Genomic DNA, 26,521 nt, shown 5'->3' on the forward strand with positions numbered 1-26,521 from the left:
GTGGATATTGCAATGAGTAACTCAAGTGTGGCTGAAGAGTTTACACAAAAATCAAGAAGTACAGCATTCAGCTCTTAATACCATGCAAAAAAAAAAAAACAAACAAAAAAAAACAAAAAAAAACAACCCAGCAGTTTTGGGATGAGGCAGCAGATTTCCATTTTGTTTAAAAACCCCCAAAAAACAAAAAAAAAACAACCCAACCAAAAAAACCCCAACAAACCTCCTATGAGTCATTTAGAACCCAACTGCATCTTCTCTATCTCCTCCAAAGATTGGGAAGATTGCAAAGCCATATCTAAGAACCATAAGCTGCAGGCTCATCTGCAGCATTCAAGGCCACAACCTCATTTAAAGCCTTGAAGTCATGTATTTTTTTACATGATGCCTACTAGCAACCTTGCCTCTGTTTACAGAGCTGCAACTGCAAAAATCCACGTAGCTCATTGCCCAAGTTGTGATTCTGCCTCTTAAAGTAGGGTTGTTACTTTGGGCAGATCTGCTCCTGCAGCCCCAGGCAGCCCCATGGAGGTGAGCGCTGGGCACGGCTGCCAGGATGCAGCTGTGAGCTCCTGTTCCACCACTGCAAACAGCCCAGGATAAGAGACAAAGCTAAAATCACCATTTGCACTGGAGGGAAGGGTGCTGTGCACACTGCAGCCTAACCTCTCTGCACTGGCTGGGCTGCCAGCATTTCTGAGAACCCTTTATCTGTGAGTGGGGCTGTCAGAGCCCACCACCACAACACTCGGGGTCCACGCTCCCTCCCAAGCACAGCAGCCTCCCCTCCTGCAGGGCCAGGCACAGATAGGCTCTGCAGCAGCCTGTGATTCACACCCCAGGAATGCTTGGTAGATATCCCCCCCGAGCTCACTGACTGTGGCTGCTGCTCTCTCTGCCAGCCATCTGAAGATTCATGTTTCTCTCGTTAAATCAGCGATGACACGCTGAAGTACAGGTCTGGGCACGGGCCAGGCTCATGATGAACATCTCCAAGTATTTCACGGAATAGCTGTACCCACACTCTTGACATGCAGACATTCTACAGCCATTTGCAAGTTGGTCATATGTGCATCATAGAAATGTCCATGAATTTCTGCAAATACTTACACCATGCCACTAAAAATAAATCTTTCATCTCAAGGGGCAGTAATACCATACTTTCAACACTGTGGAAGGTGTTGATTGGCTTCCTCCTTGGCAACATTGTAAAGCATCACACAGCCTATATATTTTATGCACTAACCCATTTCCACGAGTCTTCTCACAAAATAAATATTAATCACTTTGCTTGGGAAGTTTACAGAACAAAGCCTTGGCTTTGTAATGTCACCATTTGAGAGAAGACTTAGTTTTTACATTTCACATGGGTCTTTAAACTGCTTTTTTGTGTTGCAGACACTTCCTCAAACTTACCACTAATGAAATTTGGACCTGGGCTTGTATGTATGTGTATGATGTGTATGGTGAGGTGCATGTGAAATATTTCCTATAACTTGTTAATCATCACACCCTTCCTCATTCTTTCCCTTTCCTGTCTGTTTTCATCACAAAGATGCTCCATGACATATGTTCAAAGACTTCTCCAAAGAACAAAAAGGGAGGAAGGAAGCACAGGTCAAAAAGGGAAATGAAGGGAAAAAGGAGAGGAGAAAAACAGAGCCTGCCAGGAACACAGAGCAAATAGCCATGATGGTGTCATCCTTTACTAAATAAGGACTCTTATGACCTTAAAAAACATTTATAATCATTGAGAGATTATGAAAAGTGAATAAAACCAGAGGACTCTCTATACACTGAAGGTAACTTGGTGTTCTTCTCACTCATGCTTTTGAGAAATTTCAGTCAATGATGCAAACCAGAAGAAAGGGACTTTCAACACTGCCTATCTACTGAGTCCATGAAAGAACACTTCAGTGACAGGTTTAATTAAAAAGCCCTTCACATTTTGGTGTCTAGTTATACCCCAGTATGCCCCTCCTCTCTGTTCTACCTCTATATAGTCAAGTAGCTTCTTAGAAGTTCCCTTTCTTGGGGCAACATTTAGCCATCACTTGGCAGTAAATGAATGAACTGCTCTTGCTATAAAGCTAGTAGAAATATTCTGTGATAGCCAGATGAAACAGCTGGCAGGAGTATTTTGTACAGTTTTGTCAGAAAGATTTAGAGTGCTCAGCGGGGCACTCTATCAAAATATGTACTGCATGCTCTGTGAAAAGATCATTTCCTGCCCTCTCCACAGCCAAGCAGACCATCTCCCTCAGTAACTACCACAGAGCAATCACCCACATTCTGCGTGTGAAAAAGCACTACCAGGAAAGGACTTCAATCCATAAACAGAGCAGGACTGGCTTTTGCTGTTGTACAGCAACTGGAGCCAATGCCAGGTGACAGATCCCCAGATCTCCAAGCAGCACCTTTAGAGAGCAGCTTAGGAAACTGAAACAGCTTAGGAAACTGCTGCTGCAACACATTTGGCCAGCCCTGGTCTCTTACAGCACGCACAAAGCTGAGGAGCCTGAATATGTTACAGTCTGCACCTTGCAAACCCATGTTTAATAAAGCAAGTAGTTCTTGAGAGTCTGTAATGAATGCAGCCTATTTCTTCAGAAGTTTACATCTTACACCTGTTTGGTGATGAGGCATAAAAAGGACAAAGTCTGAGACAAACTGGAAAACAGGATGCTTTAAGGCTCACTCTCATATCCTGTGAGTTTCCACAGAACTTTCAGAAGTAAAACACCTTAAAATTTGTCCAAAACAGTCAATAACCAGTTTCAGCATATTAAAGGAGGGGTTACTGAACAGACACACTGTATGTGATGGTAGAAACCTTGCTCCTGCAGAAAAACAAGTTTAAAAATTCCCAAGCTATGAAATCCAAAACTGAATTCCACTTACCTTAGTGTTCATACAAGACTTCCCACGTTTATACTCTTTGTGACTTGCTCTCTTATCAAGCTTGTTCCACAAAGCTTTGGCCTTCCATGTGGTCACTCTCGATTTCAGTTTGGTGTAAAAGTTTCTGTTGTCCAAAGGATCTAAGTCAAGTTGGCGAGTGAGAATATTGAAGGCCTGAATGGTGCCTTTGCATGTTGATGCTTGTACAAAGTTTTCAAATACCTGGCCAGCTTGACTGTATTTTTCATCATCATTTTCCTCCATGTTCTGAGAGCAGAGATGACTAAGCTGGAGCTCTTGTGCTGGGGTACAGGTGATCAACAACAGCAAATACTTCCACACATGTTATTCCTAGAAAAGACAAATACAGATCATATTAAAGCAGGTTCTGCATGATAAAATTAAATCCACAAACTGCACATACAATATGAACATAAAACGCCAGCATACAGTGACTAGACAAGCAGGCACAAAAAGCTTGTAGCGATACCCAAGTGTTACAAACAAACACAACATATTTGTGCTGTCATGACTTACACTCACAAAGACTGTTATAAAACCCCTGCTAACTGAAGCCTACTGCTGCAAGAAGAACCAGCTTCACTGAGAGCTTGAAGATTTAATTTTTTTTTTTTTTGTTCCGTCCTAGATAACTGATGTACAAACCCCAAAAGTCCAGATTTTTTCCCCAAGGAGAATTTATTTAACAGCAAGTGATATTTTGGTCTTAAGAATTCATGGAAACCTGCAGCCAAAAGTCAACATGGTTTGATGGATTTTTTTTTTTTTTTTTTTTTTTTTTTGCTGTTGCACAAGTTAGGGCCAAGGGTGCAGCTTACTCAGAGCAATTTAGAATTGGCACAATCATTTGCCACAAGCAAATGCACAAAACAGGCTAAGCAGAAACATCATCACGAGTTACACCAGAACTAAAGGAACCAGAAAACAAGTAATCACAGAGAGCCCCCCTTTTCCTAACACTCTTGCCAAAATGAGAAAGGGTTTGGTGCTCTAGCACATAGAAAGGAATTTTATCTCCACGTCTCCACACGTTCAATGCTGAAGTTATGTGTTTGGAGTCTTACCTTGTCATGTGCTGATGATATAAAGTAATGATGTTTGGCCTGCTAAGCCCCACTGGCTTTTCCCAGTAACATGATTACTGTCAGACTGTGCCTGATATTCCAGATAAATACCCTTACATTCTGCAAGAGCAATGCTATTCTAAATTAACACAAGTTTCAAAGAACTAAAATACTTTCATTGCGGCACTCCCTTATCCTTCTTTAACCTTGTTCTTCGTCTCTAATGGGGAGCATTTTAGAGTCAGCCAAGGTCCACAAAAAGTCTCCAAGTGGCTTTCATATTTTGCAAGAATATTGTTACAGGCCATGTATAAACTTGTCCTCAGAAGATGGTTTACCTGGACTCAAGTTCAGAAATTTAAGTCATGGATTCTTTTTCTTGCTATTAAAGTATTATCTGCCAGTCCAAGAAACCAAAAACTAAATCAATGCTTGCCTAACTTCCCACATAATTAGTTATTTTACTTGGAATGTCATCTGTTGGCTGATAGTTTCAGAATAAATTGTTAGAAAGGCCTTTGAAGTCATGTTTCTCAGTCTAACACTGCTCACAAACTATTCATTCTCTGCTTGCATTTCCTTCAAAGAAGAAAAAAGAAAACATAACCAGTGTATTTAAGCAAAGAAGAGACCCACCATGTCTATCTTACCATCCTCTAATACAGAAAAATATTATGCAACTTATTAAAGAGATCCCACAGGGAGATATAAGGAAGCATTTGGAATACTCACATTCCCTGTCTGTGCTCAAAATAAATAACCTTTGTATGCACATCAGTCTGTTGTGGGTTTGTGGGTAAAATGAATTGGCAGTGTTGAGAGTATGTACATTTTCTAAGACCAAATGTCATGATTAAATGCTTGGTGCCAAGAACAAGCCAGGAAATTTTTGTTTTCCCCTCTGAACATTTATAGTACGTTTCATGCCCTCTTCTACAGAGTTTTGTGAGGTAAAAGCACAAATGTTTTACAAGCCCCGCCTTTCAGAAGATCTAACTTTTCAAGCAGCTGAGTGCCATGAACTCCCATTGCCTCAGAAGGAGCTGAGGACAGGGTGCACTTTCCCAGCCTGGAGCCCGGGGTGATTAATGAGCAAAGCCCCAGGAACTGGGTGGCAGCAGGAGGGAGCCTGCCTTTGCCAGCCCGGGGCAGGTGCGTTACCGTCACAGCTTTTGAAAAATTCCTTTGCTAGGATTTCTTCTCCTGGGAGGCTGAGAGGCCTCAGAGAAAAAGGAAAACAACAACTATCTGATTCGCTTCTCCTGTGCTGTGCTGCTTTGGAATGTGGCTGGAGATGGTTTATCCAACATGTGAATTGTTTTTACTTAATGACCAATCCCGGTTCAGCTGTGTCAGGACTCCAGAGAGTCATGTTTTTCATTAGTATCTTGTTAAGTCTTCCATAAGTATCCTTTCTCTATTCTCTAGTATAGTTTAGTATTCTTTAATATAGCATTCTGTAATATTATATAATACCATAAAATAATAAATTAGCCTTCTGAGCACATGGAGTCAGATCCATCATTCCTCCCTGCAAATACAATACTCTGTCACCAGAAACTCACGTTCTGCTGCCTCGCTCACACCTACCAGAGGCTTTGCTGACACCACAGCTATGAAACAGCGCTTCCCCTGCACTGCTTTATTAGCTCACCCCAAGACGGCTGCGTTCATAAAACACAAATATCTTTGAAAGGTAACTCCTGGCATAACTGGTACGCCAGTGTGATCACAAGCTCTTAACTCAGTGCCTTTTTCTGCTCCCAGAGACTGGAGTTTTATGGCCTCAGCTGTTGCCGTCCAGCAGGGAGGACAGCAGAGCAGTATCTGAAGAAGGCAAAGAAGAAAAGCAAGCGTCAGCCAGTGCTGATATAACAGCAGGGACAAGGCAGGACCCACTGCAGGCAAAGGGAAGGGACAAAAACATTTTTTGCATGGAGTGGAAGTAGGTGCTGCACACACACAAGCCTGGCCTAGCCTTCCTCTGCCTTTCCACTGGGGAGGACAGGCAGGACATTCTCCAGCCATAAAACCTCCCTTCTCCAACACCACAAAGCCGAGACTGAGACTGTTGTTTCTGGGCACAGAATCTTCTCCTCAGGAACTTCCAACACACTCCCTTCTTGCCCATACTGAAAAACTGAGGAGTGGCATCTCAGTAGACATTTGCTCACTAGTGAAGCATTTCTCCTTGCTGTGTCAGAGGTCATATTCTCCAAAAAAGTAACATTTTGTGGTCAAAAAAGCAGGATGAGACAGGAGACTCTGGTTACTAAGGCTTTTGGATTGCTGGAAACACCACTTATTTTCTCCTTTTTTTTTTTTTTTTGGCATGAACACTGCGTTGACAGATGACAGAGCTGAAGATGGTGCTCTAAGTAAATGCAGCTGATGGAAAAGTATGCATTTCTTTCTGAGGAGTCACTGATATTTCACTGCAGCATTGTATATAACTCACTAGAAGCAATGCAATAAGGATAAGAAGTTCAACAGGGTCATTCTTGCCTATAATTATAGGTTTCCTGTTCTGTAACTGTCTCAAAGACTTAAGAGGCAATGCATTAACTGCGTACCTGTAGCAGAAAAATTAACAGTGTTTGGCAAAGTACTTGAGTTCTTAGAGTATTATAATTTATCCTTTTACTTCCTTCATCACATAGATCACTCTAGGGATGAAATACAGAGCCAAAAATCTCATCAAGGTGAGTATTGATGCTGAAACTGCAAACTAGGCTTTTTTAAGTGACTTTTAAACTTCCTCTAGCAGCACAATCCAAAAATAAAACGCATTTTATTATAAACTTCACTGAAGTGGTGCAGAGCCCAATGAAAATTTGGGTCAGTGAAAGGAAAAGAACCAGAGAGCAGGAAATGGGCTGGACAAACAGTTCTTTTAAGTCAGAACTGAAGCATCTGTGGGTTGGACACAAGAACTGCCATTTTAGGTCCCCTGCATGATGTATTAAAGCACACACAAGAACTTGGCCTTGCACAACAGCTTTCCATGGCATTGCAGGAGTCTCTGGAGGACACAAAGCACACTGGGAAGAAGAAGGGTTCCATTTCTCAATGGTCCCTCCACTGTCAGGAGTTATCCCTGCCTCCTTCCTGCCTCCAGCCAGGGCCAACAGGAATGTCAGATAAGGAAAGCTGAGAAGTGCTGCTCATGCCTGGTGGCTGCCCCAGAAGAAAGTGAAGATCCTGTTACAGCTAAAAGGAAAGCAGTGCAAGAGAGGCAGAGAGAAAACAAAAGTTAAAGTAATGGCACGTGCACAGATGTATCCATAGGAAAACTAATGTCTCCAGTCTTGGCTGATATTTCCTGTCAGCAGAACAAGCTCTGCTACTGCGGACAATCTTGAGAATACTGAAAAAAGCAGCTCCACTGTCAGGGCAACCCCACTAAGTATCTCTAGTCAGATGGATGTATGGAGCTGGCTCACATCCGCACATGGAGTCTCTCAGCAGCAAGCTGAGCAAGCAGTAAAGGTGACATAAATGAGTCATTACAGGAAAATAACATAACTTTTTGACAGCAGCACCATACAAACTGCTTGTCAGCAAGGTCTCGAGGTACTACCCACAAAAATTAAAACCCTCTTTTGGCTTATGTGTCCCACTGGAATGAGAACAACCCTAATTTAATTCAGAACTGAAGCACTTAAGTTCTTCCTTAGTCCCTTAATGTGCTGCTTCTAACGCTTGAGAAAATGTTCCTTGGGGAGATCAGAAAAGGATTCAATTCCTAGCATTCAATACCGCTAATCCTGATTCCACTTTCAATACAACCCTAATTCTGTCATGTTTACCAAGAATAAGTTCCTTTATTGAGACTCCAGCTTGGCACACAGGACACAATACATTTATTGTTGGCTTAAGGTTCGAAAAAACAACAGGAACAAAAGACTGCAGCAATCATAGCAGTCATCTACTCCAGCCCTTCCTCATCATCAGTTAAAAGTACAATATTTCTGCTGCCTCTTTCCCTGACTGAACTGTCTAAGAGATCAATACCATCACAAAATGTGAAGTTTGCAAGCGAAACTGGCTGCGTTACAGGACTCTCTAAATTTTTCAGTTTAGTTTCTACTGTGATGCACTTTGTTTTTGTGGAGACCATTTTAAATGTAAACATTGCTATCTGGAGGAAACACAGCTTTTTGGTGGATTGGTTTCTTTGCATGTTGCTCTAAAAATGACATAAAAGGAAAAAAGAACTCTGTGCAATTCTGGTAACAAGAGAAGCTCTCATTTGCTTTGCTTATAAAACTAGTTAAAACCACGTTGGCCTGAAATAGTTTTGTGCTGGTGACAGACAGACAAGCCATTCCTCAAGATGCACAGTCCTACCAGAAACATCAGCGAAGGGAAGCTGCCTCTGAACAAAGCCTCACAAACTGTCTCTGTAAACAGCCAGATCGCTCTTCTACATTTTTATAAAAAGCCGACTTCCACGGAACTCCTGCAAAATAACTTTTTGGGCCAAGTATGGAATTCCAAACAGCCCCTGCCGAGACACTGTGTGCCTGTGAACTTACAAGGTTACCACGCACGCTATCAGCTTGTTTTGCAGTGGTTATATGAGACATTTCAAACACAGCCCTTCCAGCAAGTGCTGCTGTGCCCGTTTAACCTGCTGCAGCTGGAAGCACCCACGACAAAATACAGCTGGAAACATGTGCACAAGAGCACTCGGGCTTGGCACTGGCTGTTTTAGATTCGTTCACAGGAAGAGTAAAATAAAATGACCTGTCTGTAGGGTTTTATCTGCCACACAGACTGAGTCACATTCCACATGTTTTAAAGCTGGAAGCTTTAAAAATAGTCAGGTTTGTTTCTTGATATTACAGATGTGAGCTTTGCTGTGGGAAGGCACTAAGACACAGACAAGTAAAGTGAGATCAGCCCCAAAAGGCAGGCAGCAGCTTGCATGTGTCCCTACTCACAGGGGAAGCTGCCCCATGTGCACATGTGCAACCCCAGGGATGAAGGTGCTTTAAGTACATGCAGCTGATGGAAAAGTATGCATTTCTTTCTGAGGAGTCACTGATATTTCACTGCAGCATTGTATATAACTCACTAGAAGCAATGCCATAAGGATAAGAAGTTCAACAGGGTCAACTCAGACCTCTTCTGGGCCCAAGGACACAGCGCTTGCCAGCTTTCAGATAAATCCCAAGAGAGAGCTGGCAGCCACAGGGCTCACACCGTTCTGCTGCCTGCACAAGAAGTCCTGTCCTCTGAGCATCACTAAAACCCTCAGATGCTCATTTTGCAAAGCAAAGGCACTGGCTTTTCAAATGAACAACAATACATCATTTTGTATGCAGCTTATACTCAAACTACTCATCTACTTATCAATAATACCATCATTTCTGAAGGATGAGTTCTAAAATAAAGTAAATTTTCTCTTTATTTTTTATTTTAAAGCAATGTTGTTGTAGCTACACCAGTGGAAATTATAACTCTAAACCTTCAAGTCCAATAGTTTTAAGGAAAAATGTTTCTAGCTAAATTCTTATTCTGTGCAGTAAGTACTTGATTTTTTTTTTACAGGCCTGCTAAAAGCTCTGCTGCAATGTCCCAAGTTTCCATATAGTCTACATCTTCAAAGGTAACTGCAGATGATTATATCACAGTCATTTGGGGTTAATGCTATGCATAAACAAGATATTAAAACCTGACTCTTGTTTAGACTGGTTATGAGGAAGAACATTTTTCAGCTCTGTTGTAGTAGATGAGAAACACAATATAAACAACAGTAGAAAGTTTATGCTGATGTTTTCCTAGGTTAGGATCACAAGAACAAAGGAAGACAGTATACCAGAAGGGTAACATAGGCCTACCTCTTAAGAAAGCATACTCTTAAGAAAAAGCACCTGTTATTTAAGCTAGAAAGATGTTATGGATGAAAACAATTTAAAGGACAATCTTCAAGCTCTTTGAAACTCCTGCCTTTCTTTTTCTATAGTGACACTTATAATTTCAAGCTCACAAGCTGGAACAGCATAGATAGTAATCACAGAATAGGCAGTGCTGGCTGTCCTTTGATCAGCACAAGATCTTCTACTTTCAACAGGATGTTTGGAACACTGAGCCAGACTAACTTGGAGAGCAAGTAATACCCTATTTTCCATTCCCAAAATCACAGCAGCAAGGAGATGGCAGGGCCAGACACACTGAGCAGGGATGGATGACACGAGAGGATGATGGAGAGGGAACTCTGGCACCACTCCTGCCCAGCTGCCAGTGGGAACTTCAACATCCCACTTCTCTCACAGCCCTGTGTCTTCCTCTCTGCTCCTCACCCTCAGGTCACAGGCAAAACTTTGGTGGCACAACTGTGACCATGAGGAAGACAAATAAAAGCATACCCTGTAGCTGACAGAGCCCTGTCAGCAAAATCCCTGCTATATATAAAGTTATACCAACAAAACTGAGCCACATTCAGCAGCAGTTCCTCTACTACAGCGTTCCCTTTGTATGCATGGGGACATAATTATGGAGGTAAATACAGCATAAAAGAAAACAAACATATGAAGCAGTAAAAAGCAGACTCTCCTAGTATGCAACCACAGAAATGATGCTGGTTTATGGCACTTTGAGAACAGGAATAACGCAGAAGGCTGGGCAGCAAGACTGGCCACGAGCTGACACAGCAATGTGAGACTGTTGGCACCTCTGGCAGTGCCAGGAGGGGCCACCTCACTTCTGGGGGTCCCCAGCAGGGAGCAAGGGACAAAGAGTGCCACCAGTCTGGAACCCTTGAAGCCACCCAATGCCCATATGCAGCCTGTCTGTCCCCCCACTGTTTTCCCCCAAGCCAGAAAGCAAAAAAGAGCAGCAATGCTGCTTCCCTGAGAGCTGCCCAAAAATATCTGCTGGAGACACCAGAAAGTGCCCTCAGAGAACACTGGATGCCAAAGCAAGGCTGTCTTTTGTTTCTCCTCAGGATTTCTGTGAGAAAGGAAATTTATATTTGTTCAGGGTTTTTTGAAGCAAAAATAGGAAATTATGGCTGTTCTGAAGCAAACACTCCAGGTTATGTCTTGGGGAAGAAAAAGAACAGCATGAGCATTAGTTTTCATAGATTTGTGGCAAAAACTCTCAGGAGTGTGTTTCAGATCATCTTTCCAAGCATGGATCTGTAGATCTCTGCTCTCCAGTATGTGTCCCTCTGGTTACTGGGGCTGTGGCAAGTACCCAGGAGGAACAAACAGCTGGCACTGGGGCTGCAAGACCCTCAGGGCTCCAGTCCACAAGAATTCATTTGGCAGAGCTACCCTCATCTGTAGACATCAGACTTCCAGATCAGTAGCCAGGATTAATCCGTTGAAAACACAGACAGGATTGCTTTGCCAATGGTCAAAGAAATGAAACATTCTGGGCAGTATTTCATATGCCTACACACACATTTTTAAGAATCAATGCATTCCATTGCTGTATTTTTTTTTTTTTTCCAACACAAGGTAGCACACAGTTCTTCCTGCGTTTTACCGGGGCATTAATGTTATCAGTCACACTGAAATCCATGGAAACCACAAAGTTAAAGAATCAAAGATGCCCAAAAGCAGTCTGACTTGTAAATGAGGTTCCTTGGGTGCAGCAATGGCAACTCCAAAAAACAAACACCAAAAACCAGCCATTGAATGGCAGTGGAGAACTGAGAAGCTGCACCCAGGCAAGTCAGCCAGAGGGTGATGGGAAACCAGATTAGGTTAAACACCAAACTCTGCTCCAAGGAGTATTTACATAAAAAGACAAAAACAGAAAGAAAGCTACTGTGTTAGTTTTGTATCTGTTTTATGTTTTTTGTCCTTGTAAAACGGACCCACAGTTACCAGAAGAGATTGGAAAAGACATAAGTTTCTGAAAGTAGAAACAGTATTTTTGGAAGAAAATGTGCAGGACAATTTCTACCCTCCCTCTGCCCAGACTTCCCAAAAAATGAAGAAAAACAAAGTATAAAAAAAACCCAAATGAAGATGCCAAGAGAGTTACAAAAACATAATCCATTTCTGCCACAGAAAAATCCACACGGTCAAGCTATAGAATACATCCTGAAATAAAGACCCATGGGAGTAATATGCTAGGAAGTAGTCCCATCAAGAAATTAAAAAAAAAAACAACTCTGAGGGCAGAACAACAGGAGAGATGGCAAATGCATCACTGTTTTTACAAGACAAGCTGAGATACAGTAAGGATTACATTATGATTCATCTTCTCCAGCACAGCAAAGTTTACTGGAAACTGTGAAATACCAAAAAAAACCCTTCTTAATCGTAATTGTTCATCACACTGCCTAAAGTTTCTCTCTCTGTAAGTCCTATCAGTGTTGAAGGTCAGAGGTGGTTGCACCTTCTCTGTTGAAGCTTTTATGCAACAATGGCCATTTGCTTCCAGTCATCTCCCACACTGAATGACCTGTGCTGTAATATGTAGATGTTATCATCATGCTCTTCATTAGTCATCCATTCATTTGGAAAACTTACTTTATCATGTACCTGTATTTCACTGCATGTCAGTGGGCAGACACTGTAGGAATGCAAGGACTTTTAAAGTGCCAAGGCAAAGGACAACGTGGATATTTCTCTACAAGGTTCCTTTTCTCACTGTCATCTGGTCCTAACATTCCTTTTACTGTACAGAGGAGCCAAAATCTCTCAGTGAAAGCATGCATCTGTGGCCAGCACAACACACATACTTCAAAGGCAACGTGCACAGGGCATTTAAAGAGCTGAGCCTGTGTAAGTGCAGAAACATCACAGGTATGCTACACAGACCCGGGAAGTTCTGAGGCAGCACTGCCACTTCATTCCCATTTATTGCCATGAGGTTATGTGGAGCAGCCACAGCTGATTTGGGATCCTGAAATGCTGCCACGTGTGACTGCATGGTGCTCACTTGAGCGCGGTGTTTTCAGGGCAGAGGAGATAAGAGGCATCACATTTCTTCCTACAGCCACAGGAAGACAGAGCTAAAGCTGCTTTGGTGCCCCAGCTCTCAAAGAGCCTGTCATTTTCAGAAAGGGAAGGGATTAACTGGTTCTGGGTTCACAGAGTGCCCAGTACCCAAGGTGATGATTAGAACCGGCTTTGTTAGAGAAAACAACAATTTAGGAAGAAGGCAAGTGGTTTGCAGAGAACATCTTGGGTCAAGTTGGTTTTGCTTTAACTGATCCCCTGGGCATCATGTTCCTCCCTCACTGTGCCTGCTCTGCCAAGGGACTTGGGAATGGGGATGGTCAGAACATTGGAAGTTTTTATCCTTTTTATAAGTTTTTTTATCCCAACTGCGGATCAGGAAACCCAGAATCCATTCATCCAATGTACCTACACAAAGCAGACCAACTGAAGACACCAAAGATGTGTTTCATTTTTACAGTTCCTTAATATATAGTTCAAAGAGCTTTAGTATTCCTCAATTTATAGAGACCAAGAAGGAGAACAGAGAACTGACAGTCAGAAAAAGCATGGAGAGGAAAATGTGGGAATCTAAACTATTCACACATAAATACTGTTTAGCTCTCCACTTCACAATTACGATTTTGTTTAAATATTTTGTTACTGAGCCCAAGACCTTATGTTGGCCTGGACTTCATTCTATTTCTATATTAGTACAGATTTCTCCCTCTCTTCTGCATGCAGGTAAACAGCATTGCTTTTATTTCACTGAAATGTGTAACCAGATCTTTATCTATGCTCCAGTTATCAAGGTTTAGTTTACTAGGAATGAGGAGTTGGCTAATGCCCTAATACTGCATTACCAGTGTGATTAAATACCAACACAACCAGTGCCCAAAAAACATACGCACAGAACAGGTTTTGTTGCAGTATCTTTCAGAAGAAGGACATTCTTGGAGCTCACTACATGGGCTCTGAGGTCAGAAACCCATGAAAACAGCACAGAAACTCAGCTTTTCTATCCAGACAGGGATTTTTAAAATATATTTTATCCTCCCCCCCACAATTGCTTGGAATTGCTACTTAGATTACCAAAGACGACAAGCCAGTGATTCACTGCATTAAAAAGTTAGGGATAGTTGGCACACCAGGTCCAAAAGGATACAATTTACATGCTAGGAGCTCACCCACATCTAGGGGGAAAAAAAAATTGAGTCAACAGAAAAACTAAATTTCAGGTGAAGATTAAAGGATATTAATATCAGCTCTGGAAACAAAAATTTGAAGAAACAGTGCTTTATTTTGTGTGCAAGTTATACCACAGCCAGATACTACTTCAAAGAAAATGCTCACACCAGTAACCAGAGTAAAAAAAAAAAAAAAGCAGCTCATATGCCAGGTATTTCCATAATGCATTTCTAAATCAGAAAACCTTTTGAAAGGAAGTCTGGAAGTGACTGCAACAGTCGGTGAGTCAGTCCATTTCCTTAAGGTCCAACATGAGAGGCTTTACCCCTGCCCTCATTCCTGCCAGCGCACAGCACCGTGAAGCACATTAAGTTCAAATCCTCCAGTACCTCCTGTGCACAGCACAGGCTGGGAACACCCTGGTCCCCTTGGTGCTGCTCCTGGTGCAGCTGGGCAGGGCTCTCAGCCCTCCTGCTCCGACCAAAGCCAGACTGAGCACAACTTCTCCACTGATGCTACCAGCTTCAGGCAATTCCTTCCAAACTGCCCCCATCAGACAGACCAGGCTGGGCCTGGGGGAACCTGCTACCTCAAACTGCCTGTACAAAACCACACACACACAGACCCAGGCAATATTACAGGGATTTGGCTTGGGAGCACATATTCCAGTGCTCCTGCTGCCACTAATGGCGTGGAGCCTTCCACAGGGGAAACTTGCTGCATTTCATTTGATGGTTCATGATCAGAATTCTGCCTCCCTCCACCAAACACAGCAGGGGCTCTTCCACCTCTGCCCTTTGCTGACCACCAGTCCTGCCAGAGAGCACAAGCAGTGCCCTGCCTGGGGGAGCAGCACAAGGTAACACACAGAAAAACATCAAAATTCTTGGTAACCAAGGGTTTGCTTACCAGATGCCCCAATGCATAAGCCAACATCCAGAATAGTGCATTCCTAGCTTTCTGTGGTTGACAGGACAAGCTAATAGTGCCAGAATCCTGTTTTCTTCACTGGACAAAAGATGCCATAGGTTTGCATTAAAGAAAACTTAAAACATTGCAAAGAGGTACAAGTTTGTTAAAAATAGGTTAGAAACTGCTGTAAAATAGTTGCTAGATCGTTAAGCATGTAGAGTTAGTTTGGTTATTATATTGTAAAAGGGTTAAAAGGGTAGGTACCAGAAATAGGGTACTGAAGGTACCATCACACACCTCAGTAAAGTGCACCACCCCCCAGTGAAACGAGCCAGCCTGGACAGAACTGTCATGGGCCAATCAAGCGCCTTCAACCTTCGTGCAATGAAGGATCCAAAGAGAAACCAATCCAAAGGGACAAAAAACAGGATAAAAAGGGGCTTCTGACCCCCTGAGGTTGTGCTGCTCCATCAGGGACATCGGGAAGTTACAAATGTTGAGTGCTGCTTTATGTTGCCCATGAATATATAAACAGAGTCTAAGGGAGATTGCTAGAAAAAAGTGCAGAAGGCAGCACTTCACTGGATTCCTAATATCCAGCATATCAACTAATTTTGAATCAACTTTTGCAGGGCCCATTTCCCCAAAGCATCTTGGCAGGCAGGGTTTGGCAAGACATGAACCGTTCACCTCGGTATTTTCAGGTCAGTGCAGCACCAGGCAGAGAGCACCCTTCCTTTCCAAAAACAGGAGCTGACAGCTTTGCACAGGCCCCTTCCAACCCAAATTCTTGCTGCTGGGGCACTTAGGCGCTGGCTCCTTTACCTTTCCTGGCAGGGCCACTCCGGAGTCACCCCGTCTGGTCTGGCAGCTCTTAGGCAGAGCTCTGATCATCTCCAGCGGGTTAAAAGGTCAGCTGAGTAAATCTGCTTAAGGCAGAGGCCGGCAGGCAGGGGCAAGGATCACAACAAGGACGTCCAGCACAGCCACTGCTGATGTGGCTTCACCACTCCCGGTCTGCAAGTGCTGGAGCGGGAGAGGAAACACCCTGGGCACCTCTGCTCACCTCTGTGGAGTTTAAACCTAAAATAGGTTTGGGCAAAATAAAAGCTGAGTCTGGAAGAGGCACTGCATGTATCTGCTACAGCTGCTCAGAAAGGCAAATGTCTGAATTTTGTAGCAGATTAAACAACATGACTGTGGTGTATCGTGAAAAATCAAACCCACCTGCCTTTTTATGCAGAAGCAACATGAAAGGCTCCATCTCAAAGGCAGTCCCTGCACACCAGCCCTGACTGGTGCAGCAGTTTGGCTGCCAAATTGCCTTCATGTACCTGCACCAGGACAGAGGGGTGTCAGGAAAGAGAACTGCTCTAGATCGAAGAGAAAGGGCTCTCCTATTTCCTTCTTATCAATTCTTGACTGGTAATTTAGTCTCTTTTTGTTCAGAGACTTAAAATTTTGCCTTTAAAACACCTGCTGGAAGAACATCCACCCCAATAATGACTCAGTTGACATTTTTACACATGTGCTCATAACAAATGCTGTGAGGAGCAGTAATGAGGGGGAAGAGTGCACCCAGCTCTGACAGACTGTGCCACTGCACAGGCACAGACACTTCTGGGGTTAAATACAGTAAGTACAACGTCCTTGCACTCCCAAACAGAAGCCCCAGATTTTAGCAACAGCTACCTACACAATTACCAGGTGGTTTTCTCCACTTTCTTGCCTACACCCTATTTTTCTGAACCCTGCAAGGCTGCACTGACCGGGGCAGCTCACAGCTCAAAGTTGACAATTTTACTGCTGGAAGTTTAGTCAACAGTGATAAGAACATAATCTAGAATACAGGTAAAGGCAGAGAAACTGAATGAGCAATTAAAGTAGAATTTTGGTGGAAGACAGAACCTTTGGCCTAAGTCTCACTGCCACTCTGACACTTTCTGACAGAAGTTCACAGCAGCCTTGTCAGTGACACTGACCAAAACCTTCAAGTCACAGCATCTTTAGTGAAATTTTCAAACATGCTACACAAGCAAGAAGCTCAGCTGTCTCCACCTCTCCTGAGCATGGCCAAGGTTATCATTACAGTGTCACTGCTGTAAAACAAACCCAGTCATCTACAATTGCAGCACGGAGAGGCTGGCTCTGCTGACAGCAGGGGAGGGACTGCCCCTGCCAGGGTGTGCCAAGCGAAACTTGCCATCAGCACAGCACCTGACTAAGCACATATTGGCCAGGCCAATACCCAGCTGAAAGAAAGGTAATTTCTCCTTGCCTCCCCCTCCCACGGATCAGTGAATATGGGAAAGCCAGAGCATTGCAAATGAAGCTTGAGAAACTAACAGAGACTGTCCATGTGAATACAGATCTGTTTGGTATTTAAATAATTAATGTAAATGCTACCTTTTTTTGCTTCATTCTAATTGTGAGAGGTAGTATTTATGTTGCCAATACTAGTTTCTAGTCATGAGGTCGAAAATAATCCATTAGTTTTCATTTTAAATTCCCCAGACCTGGCAGAAAAGAGACAAGCACTCACTGCTCTGCATATTCTTCCCCAAGAAAACAGAATCATCATTATAATCATAATAGAATCATCAGCCCAAAGGAAGAAAACACTGTTTGACTTCACCTCCTCCTCCAAAATTAAAAGAAACACTTATTTCAGCCCTGTGACTGGCAAAATATCCCAGCTAAATATTTTACAACAGACAAAACACAAAGGAAATGTAGGAAGTTTGGATTCAAAACACGAGGTGCTTCTTAGTATAACAAAGGTGCATTTTTTTTTAGATAGAGGAAACAGTCATTAAAACTAAACAGAGTGATGGCTTTCATGAACTCACCAGAGGCTCTGATCACAACCTTACAATGCCTCATGAAACCTAGCAGGGAAGTTGGGCAAAGTCATGAACTAAGTTTGTAGAAGTCCCAGTAACTCTCTCTCGCCCACACTTTCAATCAATTTTGCATGTGGGTTGGCCTACTAGCTGGATTACAACTGATTAGGGAGGGAGGCAAGCAAAACCCTGCCATCCTTTGCTACTTCAGAAGGGCAAATAAAACTGAAAACTAGTGGTTCACATTCTTTGTTCACTAGAACTATTAAAGCAAAAAAAAAAAAAAAAAACCTCTGATATATCTGCATTAATATTTAGCTCTAAATTAAATCTTGTGTGCAAATGTACATGTTCTATACTATGTATGTCATTCCTGGATTTATCTTGAAATGTAATGAACTAAGAGAGACACTCAGATAATTACACAGCTGGTTTTCAGAAGCCAGTGGCTGTATTTCTGTTGGCTTGAGCTTTCAAATGAGCCAAACTGCATCACAAACACGTATCCTATCACATTCTGGGTCAGAATCCACAAAACTTTACAACAAAAGGCAGAAGTTTCATATTGATGCTGCTTTGCAGAACCACCTGACCATCCCGAAGGATGCATACACGTGCTGCCTCAGAAAAAGCTGAGCCAAGAAACTCTGTCAAACACAGCATTAAGTTATTCATGTGCTTTACTGAGTGTCAGGAAGAGTATTGTGAAAAACACACAAAAATATCTCACCTTGCTCTGAAACAGCCATATAGTTCTTTTTGGTCTCTATTAATGCCTGATAAACAAAATAACTGGGAGACATGCTTTGGTTCCATAACTGAGTTTCAAGATGCTTCTACACACAAGTTACTAATACCATCAATCATTAAGTTAGGTAGTAGCTGAACAAGTGCTATAGACAGGTGTGGTGGTCTATATCTAAATGCATAAATAGATGTCAAGCTTCTGCAGTTGTCATGAAATAGCATCAGAAATTCTGCTGGAACCCTCCAAGTGCATGCACCCTGCAATCCTGGAGCCCTCTGCGTGAACGTGTTCAGCAAACAATCACAACTCCCTCCTCAGCCAAAAAAAAAACAGAGAGAGAGAAAATAACATTGCCCTCTGCATTTTTTGCCCTGGTAAGTGTGAGATAAAATCCTCGTGGCCCTCCTTTCCCACATAAATACACAGAGGTGAATGCTCCACTGTGATTTTTCATTCCCAGATGGGAAGGAAACCCTTCTCTCAGAGTGATTTGGGTGCAGCACCCAGCTCTGCCAAGCTCGCAGCACCTGACACTGCTCCTGCTGCTCCACATCTCCCAAAGGCACATCTCCCTCCCAGGGCTGCCAGCCCCAGGACTCCCCAGCTCTGCCCTGAAGCACAAACCTGCCCTGCCCGAGGTCAGCATCCCTCTGAGCCCTCTCCAGAGGAGAACCGATGCTCCTGGAGGAGCAATGCTGTTCCCCTCTGTCCTGCTCTGTCTTTAACCTGACACTGAGATGTGAAGTACCATCAGAATTACTCCACAGGGGATACCAAAGGCAGCCTTTTCCCCACGGCGTGCACAAAGCTGGCCTGGTGCACATTAACCTACTTTCCTGCCTGCTTATCTAAGCATCCCAGCTACAAATAAGATGTGGCTGAGCTGTGGCACTCCGTGGTTATGTGCCCCCACCCTGCAGCATGCAGAGCTCTGCAGTAGGGGCTGGGGAGTGCTGTGGAATGGGGGTCTCCTCAAGCCAGGTCTCATCAGCTCTTGGAGATCTATTTCACACCCAAGACAGCTCAGATGCCTTAGAAGGCAGAAAATCAGCAGGAAGGCTTCTGTGGTAGTGTTGGAAACAAAAAAAGTTTTCATAAAAGCCACGTGCAAAAAGTTCTTGCTCTTAGTAAAACACCTCACAAAAGCAATTAGCTTATTTGTTCTCTTCTTTTTCTAGTAAATTGCTCAAGTAAGACTTTTTAGCTTCTGTCCAATTAAGCTACCCTTAAGTCTAAAGTGAAGTCCCCCAAATCCTATGAAGTGTCTTTTCACCTAATTAAAGAAAAAAACTTCTGAGCTCTTTTCTTTTTTGAAAAGACAAAAGATAGTTTTGTGACTCCATCAACAGAGCCCATTCCTATAGTGCTGTATTACCCATCACCCCTGTGCTGCAGCTCAGATCCCCACTGCCAGATATTTGCACATTGTCCCCAATTCCCTGTGCCACACAGGTGATTGTGTGCCTCTGTCGCAGGTGTGCCTCCAGGACAGGGCAGCATCACACAGCACAGGCAATAGACTCAAAGCAATCCCTGCTCCTCGACACTTGCACAAGGAAACAGGTCACAAACAGGCTGGTACCTGCTTTGTGCACTGAAAAATGTGGGCTGGTCACTTCCAGAAAATAAACTTAACCACCCCAACCCTTCTTCCCTCTCATACACAGCCCCCCAACAGAACAAAAAATAGTTTCTTTTCTCTCAACAGGTTCCTTGTGATGTATTTAGCTCTTTACACAAGCTTTGCTCTTCCTAACACATTTTTGGGACACCTAATGTTGACTTGGTGCAAGGGCAGAGTTTCTGAGAGTAAGAACAGCAAGAGGTATTTGATTACATCCACAAACTCCATTTCTGAATGCACCAATAATTCACGTAATCACTGAAACAACTTTCTGAACTGATAGAAACAGCTGGCTGCATAGGTGGCAACCATAGGAATTTGTAGCACTCAGTGAAAGGGGAAAATCAAATACCAAGCAGAAGGCCAGGAGATCAGACCTGAACGAGAACTCGCTCACATAAATTATCCAAGCCCAGATATCACATTCCATCAGAAGTTCTTTGAGTTCACCTGGGATGGAAATGAGACCTGGAGAAATAAGCTCTTGTGTCAGCATGCTCACTCCTTTACTGCCTCTGCAAGGAGCAAAGCAATGGCAATTCAAGTGCCCAAGCAGATCCTGTGTCTGACCCACAGCTGGGGTGAATGATGACATGGGGGTGATGACACAGCACTGACTGCACGTTTACCACTATGAAGTCAAGCCCAACACAAGCCCATTTTTTCTTCTAATCAGTTCAGTCTGCTATTTTAAATTATTCCCCCGATCACCACAAGGTGCCATAAAGACAATCAATAAAAACCAGCCTGATCACAGGCATGTACAACAGGCGAACCTGTATGAAAGGAGGTCAAACTATGAGTGAGCAGAAACCAAAAAGTACCCAGTATCTTGTGAAGTTCCTTAACCAGAGGGTTTCCTCAGCTAGAAAGGGCGTCAGCAGAGAACATTGCATTCCGTTCTGAATTCCTCCCTTTGCTTTTAGCAAGTGCCTTCAGAGCCTGCATTTGTTCCTGTAAACCCTTCCGTGCTGCTCCCTGCGTGCCTGAGTTTGGAGGGCAAGGGTATTGCACATCCCTGACAGCACTAACAGATGGGGCTCACCTCAGCCAATAACACAGATTATGGTCTTTGCAATACACTCTTATCCGATTACACACAAAAAAGAATTCCACTATCTGCCAAACACGAGTCTTCTCAAAAGAGAGGGGAAAATTTGTCTTCTGCTCCACCTTCTGTTTTGCTATTTACAAAATTGTTCTTTTTTTTTTTTTTCCTGGACTCCATCACACATGATTTACACAATATAGGCTAGGAAAAAAAATCCTGAAGTTTTTAACCTTCCAGTTAGCCATGGGAGTCACCTATTCAGGTACAAAAATGACAAAATATCAGAATCAGGAATTTTAATGTCCTTAGTCTTCTAAAAGTAACACTATATAATAAAAATATCATGGTTCCAGTGTCTCACCACCCCCACAGCAAAGAATTTTTTCCTGACAGCTAATTTAATCCTGCCCTCTTTCAGTTTAGAGCCATTACCCCAAGTCCTATCACTACCTGCCCCTGTAAAAGGTCCCTCTCCAGCTCTCTGTAGCCCCTTTTGGTACTAGAAGGATGGTCTAAGGTCTGCTGAATTACCACAGGACTATTTAAAGCTGATTACAAAGCATGCCTGTTTATTCCCAACAAAAATTTCGCATGGCTTCGGAAATTCTATTTTGATGCTTGGCGATGGCAGCAATAGAGAATTATGAACTGCAGCACCCCTTTGGGCATTACTGCAGTCTAAACAGGCAATAAGCTGCGAGCTTAAAAGGTCTGAGAAGGATTTATGGTGGACTAACAGATCCAAAGAAACTGCTTTTGAGGAAGCTAAAACTCCACAACACACAATGCCAGGCCCAGTCATTTAAAAAACTGAATTGGTAATGTCCCCTTGGCTGAATGCAGCAATTGGAGAAACTGCTGCCATCATTTCTCCAGAGCATGGCCAGAGCCAAGAACAAAAGTTTAAATCTAGTCCACATAATTCCATCACACAATTCTATAAGCCACCTGCCTCGCCAGGTTTTGCCATCACAACTCTAGGGGGCCAAAAGCAAGAAAAATCAAACCCAAGTTTACTCCTAATTACATCAGTGTTAGGGGACACTGAAATAAGAACAATCAGAATTTAACTAAATATAAGCTACCACAGTAGTGTCTTTCTAATTTGTACTGTGGTACCACCTACCTTCCCTAACACAGAAAGGGGTTGCTCTTGTTCATCTCCCCACACAGTAAATTGCCCACAAGAATTTGGAGGAGATAAACAAAACCTCTGAAAACATAAACCCCACTGAACACAGGGTTATACCCAGAGCAGAAAGAAGGCTTGATAGCACACACAGCTCAGATTTAGGGACAAGTCTGAATTTTTTTCCTTTCATGGACCTAGGAGTCTAAAGATAATTTTGGGGAAGTTTTTACTTGCTTGTAAACGTAACTATGCATGCATGAAAGAGTTAGTCATCTTCTCCAGGTCAAAAATAAACACAGCAATTTTCAGAATGTGTCACAATACAATATTAACTGCGTATCTGCACAGTCACTGAATCAGTAGACACTTAATAGCCTTAATTTAGAATATATATGTTTTCCAGAATCAGTCTCATGCACCCTGAACCACTAATACCACTTCTGAAAGAGTCAGTTTGCTGTATAAACACCTCTAAAACTGGTTCAAGTGATGAGAAACAAGCAGTGTGCCCTCCCTGCACATCTGAGCTGCCAGACACAGAGAGGAGGCTGCACTTGTTAAGTTCATGGGCTCCTCACACAGAACACACACCAAATTCCTATTATATAGGTACACATCTATTCTAGAGATGCATGCAAGCCAGGCTGCCAGCACAGACACAGAAAGCAATCCCTCAGCCTTCCTGTAGCTCCTGGAGTCTGGATCCAACATGTGAGCAAGCTGAGAAAACAGAAGGACCATCGGGAGGCAGATCTCAGTTTCAGACACCTGAAATTGTCTTCATTTTAAGGGAATCAAAACACACCATGCCCTTAAGAAGCAAAGCCTCTTCCACTAGGAAAAGAGAGCTTTTCTGCTGACACCAGGGGAATCAGAGTGAGGCAAAGAAACAGACACGGGTTACCAAGCATTCACAACAAACGTCACAGCCACATGGAAGAGTCCCAAGGGGAAACATATAGCATTTCCACGTTTTCCCTTTTTTTTTTTTTTCCCCTTTTCAAGGTACTTGTTATAGAATACCCGAGCAGCAAGACAGCTGGAGCAGATACAAGGTATGTGCTAAAAGAGGTGAAAGACTTCAGCCATACTCACGAAGAAACTGAAGAGCAATCACCTCTCCTGTTTTATGGTTTCTTACACTTAAAGAGCATCTCCAGCCAAAACACAGGCTCTCTCACCTCCACAAGCAATGGGATATCGACAGGAGACTAGAAAACCCTGCTTCAGCATAGCTTAATAAAAACAAAACCTTTTCAGATCATCCGTCTGGATTCTAGGCGAAACTGAAGGCAATCTGATCTCCCCACAAACAGCACCACCCTGATGTCAGGGATCTGGTAATGCCATACAACTTCAGAGCAACACTGAGGCAATTAACCAAAAACAAACAAAAAAGTTGTTCAGAGTGAAACAGAGACGACTTTCCATTCTTATATGCTTTCCTTTCTTCTAATTTGTTAAAAAGTCACCTGATTTTACAGACGGGGCAGGCAAAGTCACATCACTTGTGGCGGACCACTCGGCAAGAAGAAGTGGAATGAAGCATGCTTCAGTTTCCCCGCAGAACTTCATTTCTCCACCACACACACACTCTGAGATGCAGCTGCAGTATTTTCCCCTAGTACCATGAAAAGAACAGCACTAACAAACATCAAACAGCGCTTTAAAAGGTATCGACGCTGGTTGATCAAGGCTGTCAGGTATCAGCGCTGCAGGTCCATTGAGCACCGGGAAGGACAATTCTGCAGCAACAATGGTGAAATGGAGAAGTGAACCAAAGGGATGAGTCAAATGCCGTGTGACAAAGCAGCCTCCCAGCACACAGACCCGCCCTACAGAGGAACCGAGATGTAGGGAAAGGACTGAGAATTCTGCAACCCCAAGCTTCAGGTGAAAAAGCCCATGGTGCCGGTGCTGTTAAGGCAGGGTGCCCACTCACATCAGCTGATTTATGAATACTGATGTCTTCTGGTGTGTGTTAATGGTGAGCCCATCATCCCAGAGCCCTGCTAGTGCCACCGCAGGCTCTGCTATCTGCCCGAGGGGGAGGCAGCAGCGATAAGGAGGAGGTGGGGCAAGATTCAAGTCACGGGAGTGAAGCGGCTAATTACTCCTTTGAGCAGCAAGTAAAACGGTTAAAAAGATACATTTTATACTCTAAAGCTTGTATTTTTCAAGCAGAGAACTGTAAATGTGTATGTTTTGTCTATTTCTAAAGAAGTAAAACATGACAAAAACGGAGACTAAGGTAAGATTCTGGCGGAGTAAGATTTAAGATCAGGGACATGCTGAGAGTTAAATCAACAGTTTTAATTCTTAAAACCTTTAATGACCTCGTAATACACAGAGAAAAAAACTGTGTAGAGTTAGGAGCAAAAGTCTTTTGCTACTTCAGTGCAATTTCTCAGACGCATACTCCAGAAAGGATAAACCCGGCTGTTTTTAGAGAAACATGGGACACCTCAAAGTAAGCAAAAGTGGGCACACACTGAGTGCCCGTGTCAATGATAACAGACGTGAATTCCAGTTCGGTTGTCAGACAATCTGTTTTCCACCCAGGTAATATAATTAGCACCCAAAATAAAGTGGCAAAATGAGGGAAGCAAGATGCCCTCTTTTCTGCCAGATCAAGGCACTTCGTGAGCATCAATTAGATGTTAATGTCCCTGGGAGGCAAGCGTGACAAGTCTTATTAAGCCATTTTAAAGATTAGAACACTGAGTCACAGAGAGATTAAGAACTTCCTCAAAACCAAAAGCAGAGTCAGAGAGGGGGCAGCTACACCCCAGCTGGGACTGGCAGCAGAGGACTGCATTGCTCCACCTTACTGAAAGGTTTAGAGTCTCTTCAGAGAAAGAAAGGCAGAAAGACAGGCAGGGAAAAAAAAAAAAAAAAAAGTCCACGCTGCCATGAAGTTTCCTGTCCATGCCAGCATGCCTCCGTTTTGACCTGCAAGGGACCATCTTTACATACAGTCCCATTTCCACGCTCAAATCTCATTTTGGCTGAAGGCACCAACAAGGTTGCCAATTGTAAACAGCTTTTAAAGTCGACAGAGACCTCCAGATCTGTTTCAATAAGCTTGAGAGAGAACTTAACTTTTTGATACTGGCTCAACTTTACAGGCGTAGGGGCAAATAAACGTACAATCACCACTGCACGAGCCAGCTATCTAAATTCAACTCACACGCTGAATTTACACATGAAAAACGGAGTACTTACACATGAAAAACGGAGTGAACACGACAAGACAATCACCATTAACAAACACTTCGAAGCGCAAAGAGAAACTCGGCAGATGCCATTCTCAATTAGCCCAAAAGGTGAGCAGAGAAGGATGTTATGCTGATTAACACACTCATTAGGACGCGTCCAAACTAATAGCCCACTCCAGCGTTTTAACACATTCGGAAAGCGCTCGGCTGCCTTAATCGCAGGCTACTCACAGAGCGAAAAGATTCTTTTGACTTTTCCTGCGTGGCCGTCATACCCAGCGCGGTGCCACCGGCCGGGAGGGCTCCGAGAGCGCCGCACCCGGACCCGCCGGTGGGGCACAGCCCAGCCCAGCACGGCTCGGCTCGGCTCGGCCGGCCCCATGCGCCGCCGCCCGCGGGGCAGAGCCCGGCTCGGGGCGCTCCCTCCCTCGTTCGCTCCCTCCCTCCCGCGGAGGGACCCCCGTGCCCGGCGCCAGCCCGCGGGTCCCGCTCCGTGCCCCGCTGCCCTCCCCGCCCGGCCCCGCCGCACCTGCTCCGCCTGCCCCGCAGACCCAGCGGCTGCAGCGACGCCGCCGCTCCTCATGCTGCCGGCGCTAGCTCGGCGCGGCTCGCCGGGCTCGGGGCGGGGCCCGCGGCCCGCCCGCCCCAGCCCTGGCCCGGCCCGGCCCCAGCCCCGGCTCCGGCCCCGGGCGAGCCGGGCAGGGCGCGCTGAGCCCCGCGCAAGGTGCGCGTCCCCCGCCGCCCCGAGCGGGGCTGTTCCCGGGGGCACATCCCGGGGGCAGTTTCTGAGGGCAGATCCCACGGGGCAGTTCCCGGGGAGCATTTCCCGGAGGCAGTTTGTGGGGGCAGATCCCGCGGGGCAGTTTCCACGGGGCAGTTCCCGGAGGCATTTCCCCGCAGCCGTTCCGGTGGATTC

At 44.1% G+C, this 26,521-nt stretch overlaps 1 protein-coding gene across 12 annotated transcripts in view; it reads right to left on the reverse strand.

Annotated features, from left to right (window-relative positions):
- Positions 1 to 26,216, reverse strand: part of MICAL2 (microtubule associated monooxygenase, calponin and LIM domain containing 2) — a gene marked incomplete at its 3' end in the record, with an annotated part of 112,475 nt that extends 86,259 nt beyond the window's left edge. For all 12 annotated transcript variants that reach the window (XR_014616273.1, XR_014616274.1, XR_014616275.1 and 9 more), the window contains exons 1-2: positions 26,135 to 26,216; positions 2,902 to 3,252 (exon numbers count right to left, since the gene is read on the reverse strand). Coding sequence is in view for 7 of the 12 variants with exons in the window: in XM_084208463.1 (XP_084064589.1) it covers positions 2,902 to 3,165 (264 nt within the window). The remainder of the gene's footprint in view (positions 1 to 2,901; positions 3,253 to 26,134) is intronic.
- Positions 26,217 to 26,521: the final 305 nt, after the last annotated feature.

This window comes from Fringilla coelebs (assembly GCF_963513975.1).
Source record: "Fringilla coelebs genome assembly, chromosome: 6".
NCBI classification, from domain to species: domain Eukaryota; kingdom Metazoa; phylum Chordata; class Aves; order Passeriformes; family Fringillidae; genus Fringilla; species Fringilla coelebs.